Source organism: Budorcas taxicolor, chromosome 2 (assembly GCF_023091745.1).
Source record: "Budorcas taxicolor isolate Tak-1 chromosome 2, Takin1.1, whole genome shotgun sequence".
Taxonomy (NCBI): Eukaryota; Metazoa; Chordata; class Mammalia; order Artiodactyla; family Bovidae; genus Budorcas; species Budorcas taxicolor.
The window spans coordinates 4,919,335-4,945,739 of NC_068911.1; the positions used below are offsets into that span (position 1 = coordinate 4,919,335).

At 45.0% G+C, this 26,405-nt stretch overlaps 1 protein-coding gene across 1 annotated transcript; it reads left to right on the plus strand.

Moving 5' to 3' along the window:
• Positions 1 to 43: 43 nt before the first annotated feature.
• On the plus strand, positions 44 to 23,770 carry PMS2 (PMS1 homolog 2, mismatch repair system component). The gene is made up of 16 exons (XM_052654725.1): positions 44 to 159; positions 2,281 to 2,420; positions 3,116 to 3,202; positions 3,385 to 3,487; positions 4,570 to 4,753; positions 6,974 to 7,141; positions 7,855 to 7,952; positions 9,237 to 9,336; positions 11,281 to 11,365; positions 14,043 to 14,198; positions 15,160 to 16,027; positions 17,676 to 17,843; positions 20,304 to 20,404; positions 20,615 to 20,784; positions 22,712 to 22,895; positions 23,386 to 23,770. The coding sequence occupies exons 1-15, from the start codon at positions 68 to 70 to the stop codon at positions 22,853 to 22,855; spliced, it is 2,664 nt and encodes an 887-aa protein (XP_052510685.1). The 5' UTR covers positions 44 to 67; the 3' UTR covers positions 22,856 to 22,895; positions 23,386 to 23,770.
• Positions 23,771 to 26,405: the final 2,635 nt, after the last annotated feature.

Below are 26,405 nucleotides of genomic sequence, written 5' to 3' on the forward strand. Positions count from 1 at the left end.
AAGAAGCTGTGGGAAGCGTTCGCGGCCTTACCCGGAAGTGGGCAGGGCACTGTGTGGGAAGCAGCCAATGGGCGTCCGGGCGTCCGCGGGAGCGGCGGCGCGAAGAGCCCCGAGTCCCGCCTCAGGCTCTGCATCCATGGAGCGAGCTGACGGGCCGAGGTGAGCCGAGCTTGCTGGGTTCTCTCGCGGTCGCCCTGGCTAAGGCCCACGGCGTTCCAGGCCTCTGGAACGGAGGGGAAAGTGACTGAGGCGCAGAACGAGCTGGCGACACGGAGACCCCGGAGCGGGCTCCTCAGTGCGCCCCACACCCGCCGCCCTGTGGGTTCACTTTGAGGTCGGGGTCCGCGGGGAATTCGGCCCCCTCTCCGGACGCTGCCACTCATCCGCGGACCTGAACCCGGAGCTTGAAATCCCAGTAGACGGAATTATTTTCCTTGTTAACTGGTTGCGCGCGCTCTCTCTCTTTCTAAATTGAGGGTTGTTTTAGGGGCGGCTTCAAGACATGCGAATTTGCATAGCCGCACAGTTTTAAAGGACGCAGTGCTTCCGTATCTCCTCGAGTACACGGTTACCCGCAGAGACACCGAATTCGGGGTTAGCAGATCTTCGGGTAGCGTTGCTGCATAGTTGTCAGATTCGTGATCCCAGATTCTCTGTGTTTGTTTAAATGTTGTATCTCCCCCAAATGTCAAGGTTGCGCCCGTATAGGATGTCCTGCCAAATCAACTTATTTTTAGAGGTACTTTTTTCCATTTTATGTGGTCTCGTCCGCAGTTTTTACATTTAAGACAAACTTGAGTAGAATTTTTTGCAAGGTAAAATGAAGAGGAAGGATTTTTTTTTTTTTTTTTGACAAGGATTTACCGCGGATATGGGCTTCCCTGATGGCTCAATTGCTAAAGAAGCTGCCTGCAATGCAGGAGACCCGGGTTTGATTCCTGGATCCGGGAGATCCCCCCTGGAGAAGGGATAGGCTACCCACTCCCGTATTCTTGGGCTTCCTTGGTGGCTCAGCGGTTAAAGAACCCGCCCGCAATGCGGGAAACCTGGGTTCGATTCCTGGGTCAGGAAGATCCCCTGGCGAAGGGAAAGGCTACCCCCTCCAGTATTCTGGCTTGGAGAATGCCATGGACTGTGTAGTCCATGGGGTTGCAAAGAGTCGGACACGACTGAGTGACTTTCAGTTTATCACCGAGGATATACTGTGTCCAGGTGACAAGTAGTGGTAAAAAAAAATCTACCTGCCAGTGTAGGAGGCCTAAGAGATGTGGGTTTGATCCCTGGGTGAGGAGGATGCCCCGTGGGAGGAAATGGCAACCCAATATTTGTGCCTGGATAATTCCTGGAGAGAGGAGCCTGGCGGGCTACAGCCCATGGGGTCGCAAAGAGTGAGACATGACAGTACACACACGTAGCACACAGTGTGGTGCTAGCGAGTTCTTGAAAAAGTAAAATTATTTGACCAGTTTTGTGGTTTCTAAAGTAACTGGTGGTATCATGGGGGATTAATTGAAGTAGAGAGAAAACAGACAAACCCTTTGGAAAATTCTGAAAGGAGGTACAGTCATGACTCTGAGGGGCTTTTCCAAGACAAGAGCTGGCAGCCTGGATTCAGAGTGGGGATTTTTTTTTTTTTGGCTCCCTTTGGTCTTCATTGTGGCAGGCAGGATCTTCTGTTGAGCATACAGACTCTCTAGTTATAGCTCTCAGGCTTAGTTGCTCTGTGGGATGTGGGATCTTAGTTCCTCAACCAGGAATTGAACCTATGTCCCCTATTGCAAGGTGGATACTTAACTGCTGGACCACCAGGGAAGCCCCTGGAGTGGGTATTTGAAGGTAACGTTAGGAATAGTTATCCAGCTGGTACCTGATTTCTGGGATGGTTTTGATTTTGACATGAACACTGGATTTCCCAGCAAACTTTTGGTTTTTCAAATTGTGGGGCAATGTTGCTTTCAGTTTTCAAGAAAGAAGGTCCTATTATAAGTGTTTATTGACCCATAGCTTGAGGGGGACATGTGTCTTCCCCATCTAGATCCCAGTATAATTTGATTTTAAATATCTATTTTACTTGACGTATCCATTCAGAAAATTTTTGACATGTTTTAAGGATTGTAGACCAACGTTTATATTTATGAATATAATTATTGGATATATTAATCTAATGGATGGATTAGACCAGTTAACTGTTAACAGAGATGAATTGTTTCCCACAGTTCAAACCAGGATGAAAATATATAATTGCCTACTTGCTTTGTCTCTTGTAACTGGTTTCTTTAGTTCAGAACTTGCTAAGGCCATCAGACCTATCGATCGGAAGTCAGTCCATCAGATTTGTTCTGGGCAAGTGGTACTTGGTCTAAGCACTGCTGTGAAGGAGTTGGTAGAAAATAGTGTGGATGCCGGTGCAACTAGTATTGGTAAGTTTGGGAGAGTTTTAAGCCACAAGAAATAATCAGCTTATGCTATTTTATTCAAGAAACAGTAAGATGCTCATTGATATGCTGTGAAGTTATTATTTAAGCATAAAAAATAAGACTGTAGCAAGACAATCATTGATATGCTGAGAAATTGTTATTTTTTTAAACATAAATTTAGCACCTATTATGTGCCTAGTACTTGGCTAGGTAGTAATCATAATAATAGTTAACTTTTATTGTCTTCTTACTATGTGCCAGGCAGCCATTGTGCTAAGAACTGTGTAGGTAACATTTAGTCTGCAGAGTAATCTTATGAGATTGGGGATTACTATTGCAATAATTATCTCCATTTTACAAAAGAGGTAATTAAGGCATAAGGAATTTGCCTTTTTTGAGCTTTAGCTAGTAAATCTGACCCCCGGGAGTCTGATTCCAGAACCTGTTCTCTTGAAGGCTGTGTTAAAATTATCGTCTTGAAGGAAAGAGGAAAAAAAAAAAAAAAGAAACTACTTTATCTGGGCTAGTAAACAGCCAAGAAGGACTTTAAAGAATAAAATACCCAAGAAGACAGTAGTGTATTTAAATAAATACAGTTAGGACTCAGAGTTGCATTTTGTAAGTTGTAACTATTGTCTTTCACTCTAAAGTCTCTTCATGTCGATCAATTTAAGAAGTCAGTACTTTAACCTTTTTAGATCTCAGGCTTAAAGACTATGGAGTGGAGCTCATCGAAGTTTCAGACAACGGATGTGGGGTAGAAGAAGCAAATTTTGAAGGCTTAAGTAAGTGGTACTTTGCTAATCCTATTTTAAAATATTTGGGCCCAATATTTGTGAACTTGGGGTAACACTGTCTTAGGAAACACAAAAACAGCTTTTAAAACCAGTCACTTGGGTGGGTACTCTGTGTTCATTGCTCTGTCATTTGTAATATCTTGGACTTAGACTCTTCACCTCTTTCTCAGCTCTGAAACATCACACTTCGAAGATTCAGGAGTTTGCTGACCTCACTCAGGTTGAAACTTTTGGCTTTCGAGGGGAAGCTCTGAGCTCACTCTGTGCACTGAGGTGATGCAATGTTTTTATCCTCTAACTTTACCCCTTCTAAAAATCTCTCTGAAAATTGAGAAGTCTGATTAGAATCATTTTTTTTTTCACTTTTCCATAGGAATATTCTCAACTTCTAGCTTCTCTGTTCTGTTTTATCATACTGTCAACCTAAGTGGTAATATTTCTGAAATGTAAGCAATGAATGAATGAAATGAAGCCAATAGTATATAATATTATAAAACAGTTGCTATCCTTGTTAAAGCAGAAACTTCTCAATTTAAAAGTAACATAGCTAGGCTTCCCTGATAGTTCAGTTGGTAAAGAATCCTGCCTGCAATGCAGGAGACCCCGGTTCAATTCCTGGGTGGGGAAGATCCGTTGGAGAAGGGATAGGCTACCCACTCCAGTATTCTGGCCTGGAGAATTCCACGGACTGTATAGTCCATGGGGTCACAAAGAGTCGGACACGACCGAGCGGCTGTCACATAGGGACTTCCTTGGTGGTCCAGTGGTTGAGACTGGGTTCCATTTCTGTTCAGGGAACTAGACCTCACATCACTCAACTAAATATCCCACCTGCTGCAATGAAAGATCAAAGATCCCGAATGCTGCAACTATGACCTGGTGCCGCCAAATAAATAAATAAATTTAAAAAAAAGTAACATATAGATAAATATAGATGCCATGTACTATTGATTTTAATTTATTTTGATGTTGAGGAAAAGATTTGCTAAACACTTATTTAGCTGCACAGCATCTTCTAAGATTTTATTAGAGTAGTAGTATGATAGCTAAACAGAGAAATGAATCTTTATTGGTGAATTCAGAAGTTTTAAGATCTTTTATTTTGCAGTTTAACCAAAGCAAGTATCAAGGCTTTTATCAAAACAAAATAGTTACAGAACTCTCTCACTATCTACTGGGGCCCAAGCTTTAGATTTTATGACGAGTCCTCACTGCTTTAATCTCTCTTGATGATCTCGGAAGGATCAGCATCTTTTTAGGAGAGTTTTGAGAGAATGGAAGTGAGAAAACGAGCACGTGGTGTCCAGCACCTGGGCATCTGTAGCTGACCGTGCTGTGCTGCCTTTTTCTTATAGCGACGTGACTATTTCTACCTGCCACACGTCTGTGAAGGTTGGAACTCGATTGGTGTTTGATCACAATGGAAAAATCCTCCAGAAAACCCCCTACCCACGACCCAGGGGGACGACGGTCACCGTGCAGCAGCTGTTTTATACGCTTCCTGTGCGCCATAAGGAGTTTCAAAGGAATATTAAGAAGGTACGGTAAGGGACTTCCCTGGTGGTCCAGGGGCTGGGACGCCATGCCCCCAGTGCCTGGGGAGGGGGGGCGCCCAGGCTTGATCCCTGGTCAGGGAACTAGATCCCGCATGCTGCAGCTAAAAGATCACGCACTGCAGCTAAAAGCGCCTGCATGCTGTAACTGAGACCCAGAGCAGCCAAAAAAAAATACAATAAATCTAATCCTGACTCGCCAGAGTCTGGAGCGGGTGGCGACCAGACGCAGTTCACAATCAATCAGGCTGGTTTGCACGACTGTTCATTCTCTTCCTTTAATTTTTTAATATTTGGAGAGGTCCTTAGCTCATCTCTTTCCCTAAAAGACCCAACTTTCGGATGATTTATCCTTTTTTTTTTTTTTTTTGCCAGACCCTATCCTTTTCTTTTTTTGGAATGAATCATCAAATTGTGTTTAGAAGGTTTTCTAGTATGGGAAATTAGTCCATTTCTTGATCCTCTCTGTATTTTTCAAGAAGATAATTTTTCTTGGTTCCCTGAAAAGTGAATCAGTATAACTTTTATGAATTGGAATGAAAATGAAATAGCTGCATATTATATAACTGTTGTGTTTAAAAAGCAGTTGGAGATTGTCTATATATGTATATATGTATATGTGTAAATATGTATGTATGTAATCACATGTATGTAAGTTGCTGTTTAGTTGCTAAGTTGTGTCTGACTCTTTTGTGACCCCATGGACTGTAGCCTGCCGGGCTTCTCTGTCCATGGAATTTCCCAGGCGAGAATACTGGAGTGGGTTGCCATTTCCTTTTCCATGGATGTGTATGTATGTGTGTGTGTATATATATATGTATATATATGATTACAGTTTTGTAAAAACAAAGCAACTGCCTAAATCAGCATAGAAAAAAAGACTGGGAGAGTAGACGCATGAATGCTACCAGTGGTTTTTCTTGGATCTGCTATCATTTTTGCTGTCTTCCTTGAGCCTTTCTGTTTTGTATCTATGTTTTTTATAATCCAAAAAATTACTTAAACATATGCTGCTTAAAACTTTCTTTACCTCTAAAGCAATTTGTGCTAGTTAAAACTTTTATAAATTTTGCAAAGCATAGAAGAACTTAAAAAATGTTTTCTTTTTTAATTTAAAAATTAAACTTTTTTTATACAGAGAAGACTTTGATTATTATTTTGTATTGTATGGTAAACACATCTGTGCCTCAAAAACATAGGCATAAGAGAACTCGTACTTGCCAGAGACGACCATGGTTAACAGTTTGCTTTGCCTTTCCAGTCTCCTCCTAGTTTCATGTATTCATAAATCTTAGAAAAGTTTTCAAGATAAATATTAATATTAGGAAATCAAGTGATACAGAATATGAAATGTTTAAATCACATGGAATTGTGTGTGGCAGAAAGTTCGTGGTGTTTCTGCTTGTCTCCCAGACTTTGGTTTGTATTCCTTAGACTTTTAATGCATTTGTGTATATACAACCTTTCTACATATGTTTCTTTCTTTTTTTTTTTTTTTAACAACTAGGATCATATTATATACACTGTTCAATACCTTGAATGTTTATATAGTATATTGTAGATATCTTTTTTGGTCGACTGGTACTATATTATTCTATATCATGGTACCATTGTATGGATATACTGTAATTAATTAGCCGCTGCTTAGATTGTTTTTAATTTCTCACAACTACAGATTGTCTCAGTAAACATTTTCATAATACATTTTTGATTGTTTAGGCCACTGTTTTTTTTGCAAGGATAAATTTCCAGAGTGAGGATTCTGACGTCAAAGGGAACATACGTCTCAATTTTTATAGCAGAAAACTTGGACATTTTCGAAAGGAGCCAAATGTCATTAAGAACCTTATCCTCTGGAGAAGGAAATGGCAACCCAGTCTAGTATTCTTGCCTGGGAAATCCCAGGAACAGAAGAGCCTGGCAGGCTCCAGCCCACAGGGTCACAAAAAGTCAGATATGACTTAGTGACTCCACAACAACAAGAGTGCCCATAAGGGTATTACTTCATTGGCTGGCATTGCATACACACACACAAAAGAACCTTATCCTCTGATTTCTCTTGAATACCATGTTGGGAGATTCAGCTCATAAATTGTTTTGTCTTATTGGAAGATGATATGAGAACCTTGAGTTGGCTGTGTAACATCATACGATTCTTGTAAAACTGAAGTAACCTTGAGTCCTTGGGTTTGTGTATTTTCAACAGGAGTTCACCAAGATGGTTCAGGTGTTACAGGCATACTGCATCATTTCAGCGGGCATCCGTATAAGTTGCACCAATCAGGTTGGGCAGGGCAAGCGGCAGCCTGTGGTGTGCACCAGCGGAAGCTCCAGCATGAAGGAAAACATCGGATTGGTGTTTGGGCAGAAGCAGGTAGTGGTGGCTGGTTGTATAAAACCATTTTCTCCCTCTTGTGATTATGGCAAGTTTCTTTTGTTCCTTTTCAATAGAATAGAGCATTGGAAAAGACCCCGATGCTGAGAACGTTTGAAGGCAAGAGGAGAAGGGGGTGGCAGAAGATGAGATGGTTAGATAGCATCACTGACTCGAGGGACACGAATTTGAGCAAACTCTGGGAGACAGTGAAGGACAGGAGAACCTGGTGTGCTGCTGTCCATGGGGTCGGCATATAATTTTTTAACATTTATTTGACTGTGTCAGGTCTCTGTGGCATGTGGGGTCTCCCTTGTGTGGCCCACAGACTCTCCACTTGTAGCGTTCTGGCTCAGTAAGTGTGGCTTGAGTGCTTAGTTGCTCTGAGGCACGTGGGATACTAGTTCCCCGACCAGCGCTCGAACCCACATCCCCTGCATTGCAGGGCAGATTCTTAACCAGTCCCCCACCAGGGAAGTCCTTGTGGGCAATGTATTGATAATGGATGAGTAGGAGCCCCAAGTGTTTCACTTCGCTAATCAAAATTACTCTAAAACTGCAGAAAGCCACTGTTGATATTCTTTGTTCTCTTAATATGGATAGCTTGGCTATGAAGGAAAACACAGAACTCTCGTTATAGCTTCCTTTCTGAAGTTGGGAAGTTGAAGTTCTCACTTGGTCATGAAATCACCATGAACCTTGACTTCTTTCAGTTGCAAAGCCTCATCCCCTTTGTGCAGCTGCCCCCTAGTGACTCCATCTGCGAAGAATATGGGCTGAGCTGTTCCCAGGCTCTGCATAACCTGTTTTGGTAAGTAGATTGCTGCCCAGAAAATTACCATCATTTTTTTTTGAGATTTTTTTTTTCTTGGTTTTGTTTTTAAAAGATCATGCTTTTAAAGTTTATAGTTTCTTATGTCCATCGTGAAACTGTAGGCAGTATGATTGCTGAGGAAGCAGGTTTATATGAAGGAGTCAGGTCCTAAATGCAAACAGTGTTCTGGGTAACTGGTACATTTTAGGGGGTTTCCTGTTGAGTTAGCCCTTGTAGAAGAGGGTCTGTCTAGTGAACAAGTAGGGTAACTGTTAAATTATGTATATGTTTTGTTTTATTGGGATCTGGCAGAGAGGGGTAGAGGCTGAGTTTATTTTCACTGGTGCCTTACTCAGAGTCCAATCCATCATCGTCGTCATCATTTTTTAAATAATGATTTACCCGCTTGGCTGTACTGGGGTCTTAGTTGCGGCACGCAGGATCTTTAATTGTGGCTTGCAGGCTCCTTCATTTATTTATTCTCAGTTGCAGCATGCGAACTCTTAGTTGTGGCATGTGGGATCTAATTCCCCAACCAGGGATTGAGCCCGGGCCTCTTCCAGTGGTCCAGTGGCTGAGACCCCACACTCTGGATCTTAGGGAAGTCCCCCAGCATCCTTACTTTTAGTGTAAGAAAAATACAGACACTTTTCCATAAATACGGTTGGCCTTGTGACAGCCCATGTTGTTTACCATCCGTCCACTTGCCTTTGGCTTATGCCTGAAATTAAAGATGAAGATTCACCTTTTTATGTTACAGTATCAGTCTTACAGAAACTCAGATATCCCAGGGGTAGATCTCAGGTGAAATAAGCCCGTAACCAGTGCGTTAGTTGATAGAAGTTTGCTGACTGAGAACAGATTTTAAAAGGAAGGAGAATGTGGGCAAAGAGCCTGGATTCAGGTCCCTGGGCTCTGTGGACAGCTCGTTGGGGACTGCACGAAGGTTCTAGAATGTGAATATGGGGTGAGACCTGCTCCTTATGTGGAGGCCGAGGACTTAGTAGGGAAAGTGAGAGCCGAAATGAATCTGTTTTGAAACCGCTGAGTTAACCATGGTGGATTTGTCAGTAATGGGACCTTGGGACATTCCAGAGGGTCTGTGTTCCTTTCATGATTCACCAGAATAGAGCACAGACACACATTACCTGAAATGTTAATACCTGTCAGCTTGTCGCCGGGGATTATGTTTTTAGTCTTTACTTTGAGAATGTGCTGAGTGATATGTGTCTGATCCTTTCCACTCTGAAATCTTGTCCTAATGGTGTTAACATTGAACAGTATCTCAGGTTTTATTTCGCACTGTGCTCATGGCGTGGGAAGAAGTTCAACGGACAGACAGTTTTTCTTTATCAATCGGCGACCTTGTGACCCAGCAAAGGTATTTCAAGATTTGGGACGATTAGGTTTTTTTTTCTTTTAGCTTTCACTTTTAATTTTATTTTTAATTAAATAACATTTTCTGACACAGGCAATTTATGTGGAACTTGAGACTCTGACTCAAAAACATGAGTAAATTGTCTTTTCTTTCATTCTTCTAATTGGTGTTATTGTAAAAACATGTTTTAATGCAGATATATTATTTAAACCAGCAATGCTATATCATTGTCATTTAAAAAATATTTTTAGAATGTCTCGCTATTAGTTTCTTTCTTTTAAAAAAGATTTTTATTTTACATTGGAGTGTAGTGTTGTATTTTAGGTGTACAGCAGAGTGGTTCAGCTATACACATAACATATATCTATTCTTTTTCAAATTCTTTTCCCATTTAGATTATTACAGAATATTGAGTAGAGTTCCCTGTGCTATATAGTAGGTCCTTGTTGGTTATGTATAAATTATCTTATTTTCAGTTCAGTTCAGTCGCTCAGTCGTGTCCAACTCTTTGTGACCCCATGAACCGCAGCATGCCAGGCCTCCCTGTCCATCACCAACTCCCGGAGTCCACCCAAACCCATGTCCATTGAGTCAGTGATGCCATCCAGCCATCTCATCCTCTGTTGCCCCTGTCTCCTCCTGCCCTCAATCTTTCCCAGCATCAGGGTCTTTTCAAATGAATCAGCTGTTCATATCAGGTGACCAAAGTATTGGAGTTTCAGCTTCAACATCAGTCCTTCCAGTGAACACCCAGGACTGATCTCCTTTAGGATGGACTGGTTGGATCTCCTTGCAGTCCAAGGGACTCTCAAGAGTCTTCTCCAACACCACAGTTCTTTAAAAGCATCAATTTTTCAGCGCTCAGCTTTCTTTATAGTCCAACTCTCACATCCATACACGACCACTGGAAAAACCATAGCCTTGACTAGACGGACCTTTGTTGGCATACCTGTAAAAATATGTACCATACACTGGTTTTAATTATATATGTGGGTGTGTGTGCATACATATGGACATATACTAATAACCAATATATTTATTGTCATAAAAATTAGCACTGTTAGAAGACAGTAAGCATTTTAAAACATTCACTATTATCTAGGCTCTTTGGTGTAGGACAGTACACCTGCATGTGCCTCTGTATTTTCTCTTTGTTTTATCCATTTTCCAGGAAAATAAGGCCCAGATTGCTTCTGCTTCAAACTAAAACTGATCATCTTGATATGATTATAGCATTTGTTAATGGTCAGTTTTGACTTTTTATCTTCAGCAACATTATCCCTCAGTAATAGTTTCTGTTTTCCAGTGATCGTTCAAAATTACTTCTTGGTTTGTTTTTTGTTGTGCCGCGTGGCTGCTGGGATCGTTGTTCCTCAACCAGGGACTGAACCTACACCCTCAGCAATGAAAGGATGGTCTTAACCACTAGGCAGAGAATTCCTCCAGATTACTACTATCAACCAGATATGATTCAGCTTCTAAATTTTTAAACTGTATTATAATGAGTGTGATTTTTATGGCCTATCTGTAATGCCATTTGATAGTCTCATTATAAAATCGTATAAATACACTTTTATGTACATGTGAATGTATTTTATGAGCATTTAAACTACATCACATTTTACTGACCATCTCTTTAAGAGCATCTTCATATTGGAAAAAAGATTCAGTTTTATGAATCTGTGCTTAAAAATACCCCTTGGAGGGGCAAGAGGAAACCTTTTTGAGGTGATTGGTATCTTCATTAGCTTGATTGTGGGGATGCATTGGAATATGTATGTATATGTCAGAACTTACCAAGTTGTACACTTTAAGTTCAATTTGTTGTAGGCCAACTCTACCTCAAGAGAGCTGTTAAAAATGTATCCTTTTAATAGTTGGTTAGAGTGTTGTTAGAACACTGGGGAAAGAAACATTTTCTTTTCTAATCTTTGTTTTTTTGTGTAGGTTTCCAGACTTGTGAACGAGGTCTATCACATGTATAATCGACATCAGTACCCATTTGTTGTTCTTAATATTTCTGTTGATTCTGGTAAGTTCTGCTGAGGTTTCAGTAAAATTGGTGACTTACTCCTGAAAGAATAAAATGAAATTATAAAGCTCAGATATGACTGAAAAATTTTTATAGAACAGTTAATGGCTATATACATTTTTGTAAACTAAAAAAATTTAAAAATTTAAAAAGTACTTTATTTTAGACGTTTTTTTATACAGGCTTTCCTGCTTGTTTCTTGGAACTTTGTTGATTGTGTTATTAGGAAAATGAGACTTTTTCATGTCAGCCAAGGGAGAAAGGCGACTAAATGTTTTCCCTGATTTTGAAAATAATTCATTTCACCTAGGTATTTTTCTTCTGATAGCTGTTATTATGGTTTATTGTTACCCAGTGTTTTTTCTAGATGCTTCAGTTCAGTTGAGTTCAGTGGCTCAGTTGTGTCCGACTCTTTGCGACCCCATGAATCGCAGCACACCAGGCCTCCCTGTCCATCACCAACTCCCAGAGTTCACTCAGACTCATGTCCATCGAGTCAGTGATGCCATCCAGCCATCTCATCCTCTGTCGTCCCTTTCTCCTCCTGCCCCCAATCCCTCCCAGCATCAGAGTCTTTTCCAATGAGTCAACTCTTCGCATGAGGTGGCCAAAGTACTGGAGTTTCAGCTTTAGCATCATTCCTTCCAAAGAAATCCCCGGGCCGATCTCCTTCAGAATGGACTGGTTGGATCTCCTTGCAGTCCAAGGGACTCTCAAGAGTCTTCTGCAACACCACTGTTCAAAAGCATCAATTCTTTGGCGCTCAGCGTTCTTCACAGTCCAGCTCTCACATCCATACATGACCACAGGAAAAACCATAGCCTTGACTAGGCGGACCTTAGTCGGCAAAGTAATGTCTCTGCTTTTCAATATGCTATCTAGGTTGGTCATAACTTTTCTTCCAAGGAGTAAGTGTCTTTTAATTTCATGGCTGCAATCACCATCTGCAGTGATTTTGGAGCCCCCCAAAATAAAGTCTGACACTGTTTCCACTGTTTCCCCATCTATTTCCCATGAAGTGATGGGACCGGATGCCATGATCTTAGTTTTCTAAATGGTGAGCTTTAAGCCAACTTTTTCACTCTCCTCTTTCACTTTCATCAAGAGGCTTTCTTCACTTTCTGCCATAAGGGTGGTGTCATCTGTATATCTGAGGTTATTGATATTTCTCCCGGCAATCTTGATTCCAGCTTGTGCTTCTTCCAGCCCAGAGTTTCTCATGATATACTCTGCATATAAGTGAAATAAGCAGGGTGACAATATACAGCCTTGACGTACTCCTTATCCTATTTGAAACCAGTCTGTTTTTCCACGTCCAGTTCTAACTGTTGCTTCCTGACCTGCATACAGATTTCTCAAAAGGCAGGTCAGGTGGTCTGGTATTCCCATCTCTTTCAGAATTTCCACAGTTTCTTGTGATCCACACAGTCAAAGGCTTTGGCATAGTCAATAAAGCAGAAATAGATGTTTTTTTGGAACTCTTTTGCTTTTTCCATGATCCAGCAGACGTTGGCAATTTGATCTCTGGTTCCTCTGCCTTTTCTAAAACCAGCTTGAACATCAGGAAGTTCACGGTTCACGTATTGCTGAAGCCTGGCTTGGAGAATTTTGAACATTACTTTACTAGCATGTGAGATGAGTACAATTGTGCGGGTAGTTTGAGCATTCTTTGGCATTGCCTTTCTTTGGGATTGGAATGAAAACTGACCTTTTCTAGTCCTGTGGCCACTGCTGAGTTTTCCAAATTTGCTGGCATATTGAGTGCAGCAGTTTCACAGCATCATCTTTAAGGATTTGAAATAGCTCAATAGGAATTCCATCACCTCCACTAGCTTTGTTCGTAGTGATTCTTTCTAAGGCCCACTTGACTTCACATTCCAGGATGTCTAGATGCTTAGAAATATATAAGTGCACACCTCAAAAATATATATACCTAGTGGTGAAAGTGAAGTGAAGTCAGTCGTTTGTCCGACTCTGTGACCCCTTGGACTGTAGCCCACCAGGCTCCTCCATCCATGGGATTTTCCAGGCAAGAATATTGGAGTGGGTTGCCATTTCCTTCTCTAGGAGATCTTCCTGACCCAGGGATTGAACCTGGGTCTCCCACATTGTAGGCAGACGCTTTACCATCTGAGCCACCAGGGAAGCCTAGTATATATATATATCCATATTTTTTGGAATGGGAAAATAATTTTGGATAATTTTGTATTGTGCTCTTTAACCTTAGAGGTAAACATTTCTTTTCAGAAACGCAATTCTAATATTAATAGCTGTATTGTATTTCGGTGTGTGGATGTATCTTGATTTGTGAACTTTTATGTCTGTACTTATTTTAGTTGCTTTCAGCTTTGGGGAATTTAAATTCTTTTTTTACAGATAAATCATTATCTATATCTTTAATTGTTTCTTTAAGATAAATTCCTAAAAGTAGAATCACTGGGTCAGTGAATGTGATCCTGTTATACCAGTTTATACATCTATCAACAACGTACTAGGGATAAGTTTTAAGCAGATTCAGTAGGTGATAAAAATGACATTTTAGTTAGCAGTTTTAACCTATCTTTTCATGGGTTTATGTGCTTTTTTTTCCTTTTGTAATTTCCCTACTCAAGTGCTTGCGTAGTTCATCTGTTTGCTTAAGGTGGACTTAATCAGCATCTTTTCTGTTTTGCTTTAGAATGTGTTGACATTAACGTTACTCCAGATAAAAGGCAAATTTTACTGCAAGAGGAGAAGCTTTTGTTGGCAGTTTTAAAGACATCTTTGATAGGAATGTTCGAGAGTGATGTTAACAAACTCCAGGTCAGCCAGCAGCCGCTGCTGGATGTGGAAGGTAAGAAAAACACCAACGTGTAAATGGCTTCTACAGCCTGCAGCTGTCCTGGTACTGTCCTCAGTTTTTTTGGAGGTGAAGTGTGTTTTTGGCATGAAAGAAAATCTCCTTTTTTAGACAGAGAGGATGTGTCACCCTAGAAAGCATGTTGCTGCAGATTTTAAGGTAATCTGGGTAAAAGGAGACACAGCTGCCTCTGTCACCACACAGGGGTCCATTCTTACCAAGACTCACCCCTTCTCTTTCAGTAAACGTGCCCTGATTTTGGCAAGTCTTTGGTCCATTTCCAGAGTTCTGAACAAGTTGATTCTGATAATTTTTGCCATTTTCTCCTATTTCTTATGGAGGAGGGAATTTGGGGGGAGGTTCTTACTTTGCCATTTGCCTTTACATCCCCTGTGTGTTCATCACTGAGTGGCACGTCGAGATGAGACTTGTCCTAGAGAGTTTTACAAAGTGGTTGTACCAATGTCCCCACCACCAGCAGTATTTAAGCATCCCATTGGATCCTCAACCTTGTAAGCATTTTTTTTTTAATTTAGCTGTTCTGAAGAGTATATAGCCGTATCACATTGTGGTTTTAATTCGCGTCTCCTTCCTGGTTCATGTAGCACTGCTTTCATACCTTGGATCAGCCGTACAGAGCTCCTCTTGTGCAAAGTTCATGTTCATGTAAAAATATCCCCTTATTCCACTTCTGCATGGGCTTCCCTGCTGGCTCAGCATTAAAGAATCCGCCTGCCCATGCAGAAGACGGTTCAGTGCCTAGGTTGGGAAGATCTCCTGGAGGAGGGCTTGGCAACCTACTCTAGTGTTCTTGTCTGGAGAATCCCATGGACAGAAGAGCCTTGGGATTCAGTCCATGGGGTTGCAAAAGAGTCGGACACAACTTAGCGACTGAGCAACAATAATTCCATTTCTGCACAGCCTCTGATTCCCTTCTCTGTTTGCATCTACTTAGGTCACTTAATAAAGAGGCCTTCAGCAGAGATGGAGAAGCCTGAGCCAGAAAAGGATAATCCTGCCCCATTAAGGACTCCTGGAGAAGAGAAAAGGGTAGTGACCATTTCCAGGCTGAGAGAAGCCTTTTCCCTTCGTCACTCGACTGAGAACAAGTCCCAGGGTCCGAAGGCCACCGATCCGAGGCGGGTTTCTCTGAGACAGAAAAGCAGTGCCCAGTTTCCTAGAGCTTTGGGGCCCCCCTGCTCCCGGAAGCGCATCTCTGAACCTGGGGAGGAAGGGAGGACTTCTGCTCAGGGGCCCCATGACTTGATGGGCAGAGTGGAGATGGAGGAGGACTCGGGGCATGGCGGCGCATCTGCCGGCTCCGAGGAGGCATCCAGCACCCCCGAGACGAGCGGCCACCCCAGCACTGACCGGGTGGCAAGCTCCCCCGAAGACAGATTTTCCCAAGAAAATGTGGAGTCTCAGGAAAAGTTACCTGAAACTGACCATCATCTTTCAGGCCCAAAGTGCCATGTAAACCAAGAAGAAAGCGGCTCTGCATCTGGAGTCTTGCCGCAGCCCGCGAAGCTCTCATCCCCAAACGCAAAGCGTTTTAAAAACGAAGGGACTCCTTTAAATCCCAATGTCCTTCCAGAGTCGGTGAAAACCCAGAGTGCGGCAGCGTCCGAGGTGGATGTAGCTGTGAAAATTAACAAGAAAATAGTGCCCCTTGATTTTTCCATGAGTTCTTTAGCCAAACGAATAAAGCAGTTGTGTCAGCAAGAACAGCAACAAGAAAGTCAGCAGAATTATAGGAAGTTTCGGGCAAAGATTTGCCCTGGAGAAAATCAAGCAGCAGAAGACGAACTAAGAAAAGAGATCAGGTAACAATTTTCTTTAAAGAACTCCTATCATGCAGTTCTGCAACCTGAAACCTTGCAAGAATTTTTTTCCTTATATTTCAAGCAGATTTGGTCCAAATCAAAGCCTTCTTGACCTCCATTTCATTCCCCTTCCTGGAGGTTTTCAGCCCATGGTGACTTATCCCTGATTGAATTCAGGGCACCTTTGGGGAACATTATTGGTATTTTCCATCGTTCCATTTAATATGTATGAGGGAGAATTACCAAAGCTATGACTTCAAGAAGATGGTATCAGATAAGGTTAAGTAAGAGCAGTTTAAAGTAAAATATCCGTAATACAGATTAAAAAAAACCACTAGTCACTGCTACTTTCTTGACAATAATCATGTCTAACCTTGTGATTCTTAAAAAATGATGAATTCTCTTGAAATATTTAATTTATTTATTTTTGGCTGTGCTGGGTCTCCGTTGCCCTGTAGACTTTCTCTCGTGGCAAGCAGGGGCTGCTCTAGTTGGAGTCTGCGGGCTTCTCTCTGCAGTGGCTTCTTGTCGCAGAGCACGGGCTCTGGGGCGAGCAGGGTTCAGTAGTTGCAGCTCCCGGGCCCTGGAGCACAGACTCAGTTGTGCCGAGGTATGTGCGATCTTCCCGGATCAGGGATCAAACCTGTGTCTCCTATATTGCCAGGAGGATTCTTCACCACTGAGCCAGGGAAGGCCAAAATATTTAACTTGTACTTTTCTTATAATTTGTTTTAAAAATATTTGGACAGAGAAAATTCTAGGGACAGAGGAGCCTGGCTGGCTGCAGTCCATGGAGTCGCAAGGATTTGGACACAACTGAGCACACACCAAGCTGTAAAGCTTTGTTTCTTGAACCCAGATGCTAGGTTATAGTTCTGGTTTATGTTGGGAGATAACACCTGCCAAAGACATGAAGAGACCAGGGTCTTCAGGCTGGCACAGGTTTTTCCTGTGGGGAATCTGCCTGGGGAACCAGAGCTGACTCAGACAGTTCCTGAAAGAGCAGTTAGATCCAGGGAATTGGTATTTCTGCAAATTATACCAGTTTGTTGCCTCTCTGCTCCAAATCCCCGCTTAGCCCGGCTTTTGCGATCCTGATTGGTGTTCAGTTGCAGTCCTGGAGGCTGGATCATAATAGCCTTTCTCTTGGTGCACTGTTATACATAATCAGCAGGGGGCGCTGGAGGGACTCTGCAAGACCAAGTGGGAGCAGCGGCTTCCCCCTTGCTTTCTGTCATGCCCTGTCTTCCTACAATGTCTGAGATGCACTGTTAAGTGCTTGGAGTATGAAGAATTGATTCCATTTATTTTAAACAATGTACAGACAAAGGTCTGGAAGCATATGCACCAAATCATTAATAATTTAGTAACTAAGTCACAGGGCAGTTAGATGAAAGCCTGAATAAGTAATGTTATCTTTAGAAAGTGTGATTATTAGGGACTTTGTGTTTTTGTATTTTTTTTTTTTTAATTAGAGAAAGAATCTTTTAAAATCTCTTCTAAAATGAGAATTCCCTAGCAGTCCAGGAGTTAGGACTCGGCCCTGGTTTAATCACTGGTGGGAGAACTAAGATCCCACAGGCTTTGCAGTGTGCCCTCCCCCCCAAAAAAAACCCAAACTTTTCTAATTGATACTTTCTACACACAGCAAAACGATGTTTGCAGAAATGGAAATCATTGGCCAGTTTAACTTGGGGTTTATCATCACCAAGCTGAATGCAGATATCTTCATAGTGGACCAGCATGCCACGGACGAGAAATACAACTTTGAGATGCTTCAACAGCACACTGTTCTCCAGGGTCAAAGGCTTATAGCGTAAGTGCATATCAGTGCTCAGAATTCAGTGTCAGTTCACATCCCAGACTTAGCTTATAGGTGTGTCTTCTGTCTTTATCTCTGGCTTGCCTGGTGGCTTGGTGGTAAAGAATCTGCCTGCGAAGGCAGGAGACTCTGGTTTGGTCCCCGGTCTGAGACTATCCCCTGGAGGAGGAAATGGCAGCCCACTCCAGTGTTCTTGCCTGGAGAACCCCATGGACAGAGGAGCCTGGCAGGCTGCAGTCTGTGAGGGGAGGTCATAGAGAGTCAGATACTCCTTGGCAAACAACAAATCTTTATTTATCTATATTTTGGGGTCCTAAATATCCTTAAAGCAGATTTCACAACGTTTTGCATGTTAATAGTCATACCTGCCCTTTATGCAGTGCTTTTTTTGTGCCAGGCACTGTTGAAAATTTTGCATTTAATCCTCACAACCCTTTGAAATAGTTACTGTGTAGTACCACCGTCTCACAGGTGATAACACTGAAGATGCACACAGGTTAAATCACTTGCCCGAGGTTACACAGCTGATAGGTTCTTTAACAATCACGCCTTTTGAGCTATTCAAAAATGCCCATCACTGGTTGGCTTGGAAATCCTTTTGATGAAGGACAGTTTATAGTATGTCTATTTAGAGTATGTGGGTCCCCTGGAGAAGGAAATGGCTACCCACTCCAGTACTCTTGCCTGGAAAATGGCATGGACAGAGGAGCCTGAGGGGCTGCAGTCCATGGAGTCACAAAGCGTCGGGCATGACTGAGCAACTTAACACTTCACTTCATGTCACGTGTTCAGGTCAGTGGTGGCTGTGTGTCTGTCCTCAGCTACTAGAGCAATTCCAGTAATTAGTCACTACAGAATTTGGTATTTCTCTCTATTTAGCCAAATTGAATGTTTTACACTGACCACTTTACAAGGCGGTTTGGTTGTGTAGCACGTAAACCAGAAGTCTTTAGTAGAGTCGTAAGGAGAGGTCATGGGTTTTCATTTGGGAAATTAAACTATGTAATCAGCTCAGATCCCAGCAGCAGCAGATCCCAGCATGAAGAAGTTACTGCTGAAGCCGTCTCTGAGCTGGAGCCCTTACCCACTTTACCTGCTGAGTACTCTTTCCTCCGTCTCCCGCAGAATGGTCTAATTACCTTTATTCTCAGTAGGAGCAGTAAAGACAGTGAATGAGCCACTTTAGAATACTGAGTTACTCCTATCCCTCTCACAGAGGCCATTTAGTTTTTAGCCATTTTGCATAATTACAGTCTGGTTTGTGGCATTTCAAGTTGACCTGGATAATCCCAGGCCACGGTGGGTTCCCGGTGGACCACACTTCGGGATGAAAGGGTAAAGAGCATAGCTGCCTCCTTTCCTACCACGCCCTGCCTCGCTTGGCCCTCACGACCTCTCAGCTGTCCTAAGCCCTCTTCCCCTCTTCTCTATGCTTGAGCCACCCTGGCCATCCTTTGTGTTCCCTCAACAGGCCTGATGAATTCCTCCCTGGCCATCAAGCGGAAGGAATCAGATCTGTGTGTGTGGCTCTGGGAACACCGTGGTCCATCCTAGGGCCTTTGCACAGACTGTTGCCTAGAGCACTTGTTACCCCCATCACTTGGTAACTGCTTCTCACCCCCAGATCTCAGCCCAAAGGTCACTTCCTCAGAGAAGCCCTCTGTGACCAACCCCGCCGCCACTCTCCAGGCCAAGTCTCACTTGCTCCGTGCTCCTAAGTCTCTGAGTGTCTCTTCTTTCTGATCCTCTGTGTGGTTTGTGATCATAGTGTGTGTGACTGTTCCATCCGTGTCTTTTTCCCCACTAGAGAGCAGAGAACAGGTCTGTGTTTGCTCACCTCCACAGCTCCTGCCTCTTAGTGGTTTCTATAAACCCAGGCGGAGACACGGGTGGGTCGCTGGAAGGAGAGATGGCTGGATGAAGGATGCAGGCAGAGGAAGGAGCAGGACAGTGGAAGAGATGTCATTTCCTCTGTTTTCAAATGTCTATCATGACCGAAGCCAAGTTTTCAAACTCTCTTTATTATGAGGAAGAAAAATAGCCTTTTTAGATTATTGTTATTGTTTAAAAAAAAAAGTCATTGGGGTGGGATGGCAGATTGAGGAAACAAACTACTTTTGCAGTTAACTCTGACTTCTAAGAAGATCTTAAAAAAAAAAAACAAAGTAGGAATTAAAAGGAAATGCTTAGGACTTCCCCAGCGGTCCAGTGGTTAGAACTCTGCACTTCCACTGCAAGGGGGACAGGTTCAGTCCTTTACTGGGGAGCTAAGATCCCACATGCCATGAGGCGTGGCCAAAAGAATAATTTTTTTAAAAAAGGAAATGGAACTTTGTGACAGGAGAGGTTCACAGCTGAAAGCATGTTATTTATGTTTGAATAAACCACAAAATTGTCTTAATTTCATTTCTGTCTTAGAGCCTTCAAGATCTAGTTTGGGTCTCTGTTTTTCAGACCTCAGACTCTCAGCCTAACGGCTGTCAATGAAGCAATTCTAATAGAAAATCTGGAAATATTCAGGAAGAATGGCTTTGACTTTGTTATTGACGAACACGGTAAGTTACTACTTAGAAGGTAGGATTGTGTCCTTGTAGAGCCGAGAACGATCTCTGAGGCCCTGCACAGTGTGTTTTTTTTAGAGATGGACGGGCTTCCTCCCAGAGCGCTTTGCATGCACCCTGTCTTTCAGATGTTCCTGACAAGTAGCACCCAATTGAAACGCATTTTTCAAATGATGGCTTTTCCCCCGAATTCTCTTCTTTCAGCACCAGTCACTGAAAGAGCCAAGTTGATTTCCTTGCCAACCAGTAAGAACTGGACCTTTGGACCCCAGGACATAGACGAGCTGCTCTTCATGCTGAGCGACAGCCCCGGGGTCATGTGCCGGCCCTCCCGCGTCCGGCAGATGTTCGCCTCCAGAGCCTGTCGCAAGTCTGTAAGGAATGCTCGCCTGCAGCGCCCCCAGCGGTCTGCTCCAGCTCAGGAGTCCTCGGTTCAGCCGCATACAGCCCCGTTAAGTGTGGGCGATGGTCACCCTGGGCCGTGTGCCTAGAGGGTCCTGTTGTCCTCAGCCAGCATAACCCTGAGCCCTGCACGGCCGCCCTGACCCACAATTACTGCCTCCCCCAGGCAGCGTCCTCCCAGCACCTCCAGCAATCCCGCGTAGTCAGCCGTTTGTCCTCGTTGTTCATCTGTGGACCTGAGGGGTATTAATGATCCTGGTGGAGAAGGAGTAGGTGCTGCCAGTTCTTGACCCTGTGAGAGGTTGTCTGGAGGCCCTGCGGTCAGCATGTGTTTTGCAGGGACCCCCAGGGCCCGCAGTGTGTGTTTTCCGGCTGCCACCCCCCGACACTGGCAGGGCCCCGCTGCTGTCCCCACACAGCGCAGACTGGGGGCTGTCTCCTCTGCACCCAGGGGCCCATGTCCTGCCCTTGGCTCTAGGCATGCCAGCTTCATCTGCTTCTTGCCACAAGCCCTCTATCTGTATGCCCTGTTCCACACGCCTTCTTCACCTGCCTGGTGCCTTCCTGCCCTCCCTGACCACCCAACTGAAGTTGCCTCCCCATGGCGCTGCAGAGGACAGACGGGCGAGCTGTCCCACTGAGGGCAGGCAGGGACATTTGAGCGGTAGCCTGAGGGAGAGGGGCCCTGAGACACACAAATGCCTGTGGGAAGCGTGTGCCGGGTAGAGGGCGCAGCCAGTGCCAAAGGCCTGAGGCAGGTACTTGCTTTATGGGCTTGTGCAAGAGAGCAGGGGTGTCTGTGAGGCTGGAGTCAGGGAGGAAGGGCTGCTTGCTCGCAGATGTGGGTGCAAAGGCCAGTGAGGGCCACGTCATGTGGTGCACTCAGTCTTTTATAAGGGTTGGGGGTGGCTTCGGGGTTTTGGTCTTTTGGTTGAGCTGGGTTGTCATTGCTGTGTGCCAGCTTTGTCTGGTTGCGGAGAGCGGGGCCTCCTCACTGCAGCGGCTTACCCTGTCGTGGAGCACGGGCTGTCGACACCCAGGCTTCGGTGCTTGCGGCACGCCGGTGCCGTGGTTTCAGCTCGCTGGCTCTGGGCACGCAGGCTTCAGCAGTTGTGGCTCCCAGGCTCTAGAGCTCAGGGCCAGTCATGGCGCAGGGGCTGAGAGGCCCTGTGGTGTGTGGGATCTTCCAGGCCCAGGGATCGCACCCACGGCCCCTGCTTTGGCAGACGGACTCTTATCTACTGCGACACGGGGGAAGCTCCTGACAGACTTTTAAGAGGAATCACCGGCCCTGAGTGGAGGATGGGTTGAAGGGATGATGGGGTTGGGGGTGCAGGGAGACCTGTTAGACCGCTGCGGTCGCCAGGGTGGGAGGTCATGGCAGCGGGGCTATGGGTGCTGGTGAAACTGGTGAGACTGGTTGGTCCTGGATGGGAGTGGGCCACAGCTCTCTCAAGGATGTGCCACCAGGAAGGAGCCACGGAGGGGCTGGATTTCACAAAGGGGCCCGAGGGCTGGGCCCCTAGAGGGCAGGGTTCTTCCAGACAGGACTTTTGCAGGAACACAAGACAAAGTCTTGTCCAGGCTCTGTAGAGAACACTGCTTCTGAAGAATGGCTGTGCTGTGCTTAGTCGCTCAGTTGTGTCCAACTCTTTGTGATTCCATGGACTGTATGTAGCCCACCAGGCTCCTCTGCCCATGGGGGATTCTCCAGCAAGAATACTGGCGTGGGTTGTCATGCCCTCCTCCAGGGGATCTTCCCCACCAAGGGATTGAACCCAGGTCTCCCACCTGGCAGGCGGATTCTTTACCGTCTGAGCTGCTAGGGATGTCTGAAGTGTGGCTGTTCTAACCCAGACCAGTAAAGCTTTAACTGAAGCCATCATGTCTCACACGCAGGTGATGATTGGAACCCCTCTTAACACAAGTGAGATGAAGAAGCTCATCACACACATGGGGGAGATGGACCATCCCTGGAACTGTCCCCACGGAAGGCCCACCATGAGACACATCGCCAACCTGGATGTCATTTCTCAGAGCTGACGGCGCTTCTCGTTTTAGAGAACTGTTGATCGTATTACAGGTGTTTTGCAAGGCAGGGCTTTAACGAGCCGTTTTGGGGGTTTGTTTCTAAAGGCAGCTGCTCCTTCCGAAGGCATCAGATCCAATTAGAAATGATCTCGACTTTTTGATCCACCTGGAGCATTGCTTGCAATACTGGTTTTGTTTTGCATGTAAACGCGAGCCTGTGTGTGTAGAGAGGCAAGAGTCTATTTTACAGAAATAGAGCACTTTAGAAGTCACTGGGACCTCTGCTGTGGCCTGATGTATTTTGGTCTGTAACTTTCAGCCCTTAACGATGATTGATTTCCTAATGGTTTCACTTCATAAAGTTAACGTTACGGTTCTTTGGAGCTAGTCATTCTGAACCCTGCTGCATATTAAATTTAGAAAAGAATCCTAGAAAACCCAAGGGGATTCTCTGTCCAGCTGGAAGAAGTCGAGCTGGTGGATCGGGGTCTCTCTTTCTGTTTGTTTGTTTGTTGTTGTAATTTTTGTTTTGTTCTTGGCAGTGTCGCGAGGTTTTCGGGGATTAAACCTGGACCACCGCGGTGAAAGCCCAGGATCCTAACCACTGAACCGACAGGGAGCTCCTGGATCTCTCTTTTTAAATGTTCCCTGCTGCAGCCAGAGTGGCAAAGACTGTTGTGCGTGCTCAGTTGCTCGGTCGTGTCCAACTCTTTGTGACCCCACGGATTGTGGCCTGCCAGGCTCCTCTGTCCAAGAATACTGGAGTGGGTTGCCATATCCTTCTCTAGGGGATCTTCCAGACCCAGGGATCAAATCTAAGACTCCTGCATCTCCTGCTTGGCAGGTGGATTCTTTACCACTGAGCCGCCTGGGAAACCCAAAGACTTTGTAAGCAAGGGGGAATAAAAGATTCTGATTTTTCTGTAACTCTGATGCTGTGATTTGATTTCTTTGGCGTGTGGACTGCAAGATGCTCTAGTTACTGACTGTACTGGAGGGAGAGTCCCTAGTCTGTTGTCAGTTTTTCACAGAATCTCGTCCTGTTTGAACTCTGCCCGAAATGGAAGTAAGCATGCCCTCTGCTGGGTCCAAATGGCGGTTGGTGGACCTTCCACCCTAACCCTGCTCTTCACTTTTCTGCCCAGACAGTGGGCTTCCGTCCATTTACAGACTTAGAAGTCCTTAGGTGTGAGGAGACAGTCAAGTAATAATTATTGTCACTCATATAAGCACTATGCTGGTGGACCTGAAAGATCTCATTTAATATTTGCAAGAACTCTGCAAATTGGGGTTCGAGAGGGAGGGAGGCCTTCCCCAGAAGCCCCCTGTACTAATCCTAGAACCCCTGAATACTTGCTCTAGGTGGCCAAAGGGGCTCTGCCAGTGTAAGGGTGGTGGGATGAGGGTGGTGGGATGGGGGCGGCGTGCCCTGTGTTGGTTCTGTGGCCCAGTCTAGCCCACGTCTTCTAAAAAATGGAGAATTTTCCCCAGCTGTGCCAGAGAGAGAAATGATGCTGATTTCGAAGACGGAGGAAGGTGACTTCTAGAAATATGAAGATTCTCCCTGGAGCTGCCAAAGGGACCCGATCCTTTTGGACTTCTCCCGAAACTGTGAGATGATAAATCTATGTTGCTTTAAGCCAGTAAGTTTGGGGTAACTTGTTTATGCCAGTTATGAAAGAGTAACCCCTGAGTTCCTGAGTTAGTCTTGTGTTAAGGAGAAGATACAGCCTGAGAGGCCTCAGGGCAATTAGCAGAGGAGGGAAAACCCAGGTCACTTGGGTTCCAGATTACTACCTGCTCTCCAGTGTTCTTGCCTGGGGAATCCCAGGGACGGGGGAGCCTGGTGGGCTGCCGTCTATGGGGTCGCACACACGGATACCACTGAAGCGACTTAGCAGCAGCAGCAGCTGAAGGGCGAAGCACGTGCAGTGGCCCCTTTAAGATCGGGGCGGGGGGGGGGGGGGGCCCGTGGTTGCCTGGAGACCGCCCGGTCCGGACGCCTTGCTGCCACTGTCCCGGCCGGATCCTCTCTGGGTCTCCACCGAGGTGAGTGCCTCCGGGGGACCCGGGGTCCCGGGCGTGCGGCTCTCTTTGCGCCGCGGCTGGCCTGACGGCCAGGTTCGGCTCTTCCTCGGCCTCCGAGGACCCGAGCCGGTGAGCGGTGGGCGGGGCGGGCGGAGGAAGGGACAGGACCGAGCTGGGAGCCTGGGCCCAGAGAATTCGAGCCCCTCTCGTGCTAAGGAAAGTGAACGGTCCGTAATACAGCCTCAACTCAGAGAGAGCAGAAGATACGCCAAAGCTGGTAAGAAACAGACCAAGAGAAAGGAAGTTTGCTTTATTAGTAGTTCAGACTTCGGTGATGGGGGAGTGGAAAGCCTGTAGTAAAGACAAGTTTAGAAGCCTCAGCGGCTTGCTTGGCTGACAGTCCTGAGGTGGGGGTGCAGGGCTGGAAAGGGTGATGGGGTTTTGAAGGAAGAGGGGAGCAGGACCATGTTGGTGAGAGCAGAGCCTGGGGGCTTGGGGGGAGTGAGCGGAAATCAGGTGACCAGAGGGTGCCAGGCAGGCAGAGGGCGTGGGGCGGCCACTGCCCGCCTCAGGCACAGGAAGAAGGGTCTTGCCTTGCCTTTCTGGACTCACCTCTGCCTCCTGCTTGATGTACTGGGATGTCTTCAGTGGGGCCAATTTTGGGGGGCCACAAATACTATGGCTTTGCAGCCCCGCCCCTCAGCTCTGGGACCTCGGGCAAATGATTAACACAAGGTTTCTCATCTGACCTAGGAGGCCTCAACGTATTGTCATGCTGTCCCAGGGAGTAGGTAGCCGATGGCTGCAAGTTTGAAAATAGGAAAGTGACAGAATAATTGATTTTGTGCATCATCTTATTTAATCCTTATAAGCAGTGCAGTTCAGTTCAGTCGCTCAGTCGTGTCCGACTCTGCGACCCCATGAATCGCGGCACACAGACAAGTTACTATTATTCCCGTTTGACATCTGAAGCAGAAGGACCATTGGGAAGGGGACAATGCAGAAGCCTGGGTTCAGCTCCTGAGCACTTTGCCAGGGGGACGTACAGGGGGGTTTTACAGTATGAGCTGGTGGTAGGTAAGATTTTAGAGGTTAGGTTGATACTTTTTTCCCACAAAGGGTTGCCCTTCTCACTGGAACACTCTTTGAAAAGAAATGATAGATGGTGGTTCTAATTTAAAAAATCTTAGGACAATGCAATATTGAAATTGCACTTTATAACTTGGTGATACTTGATCCTTGTAATTAATTTTTCAGGCTGTAGGAAGAGAATGATAATGACATTGGGGCTGTAAAATTGTAGGGACTTCCTTGGTGGTCCAGTGACGAGGACCCTGTGCTCCCAATGCCAGGGGCTCAGGTTCCATCCGTGGTTGGGGAACTGGATCCCATATGCCACAACTAAGACCCGGCTCAGCCAAATCCATAAATATAAATAACTTTTTAAAAAGACTAAAATTGTAACGATGAGTGAAACCCTCAAGTATTCAGAGACATAATTTTTATTTTTCAGATAAAACTCCCCATCTCCTTG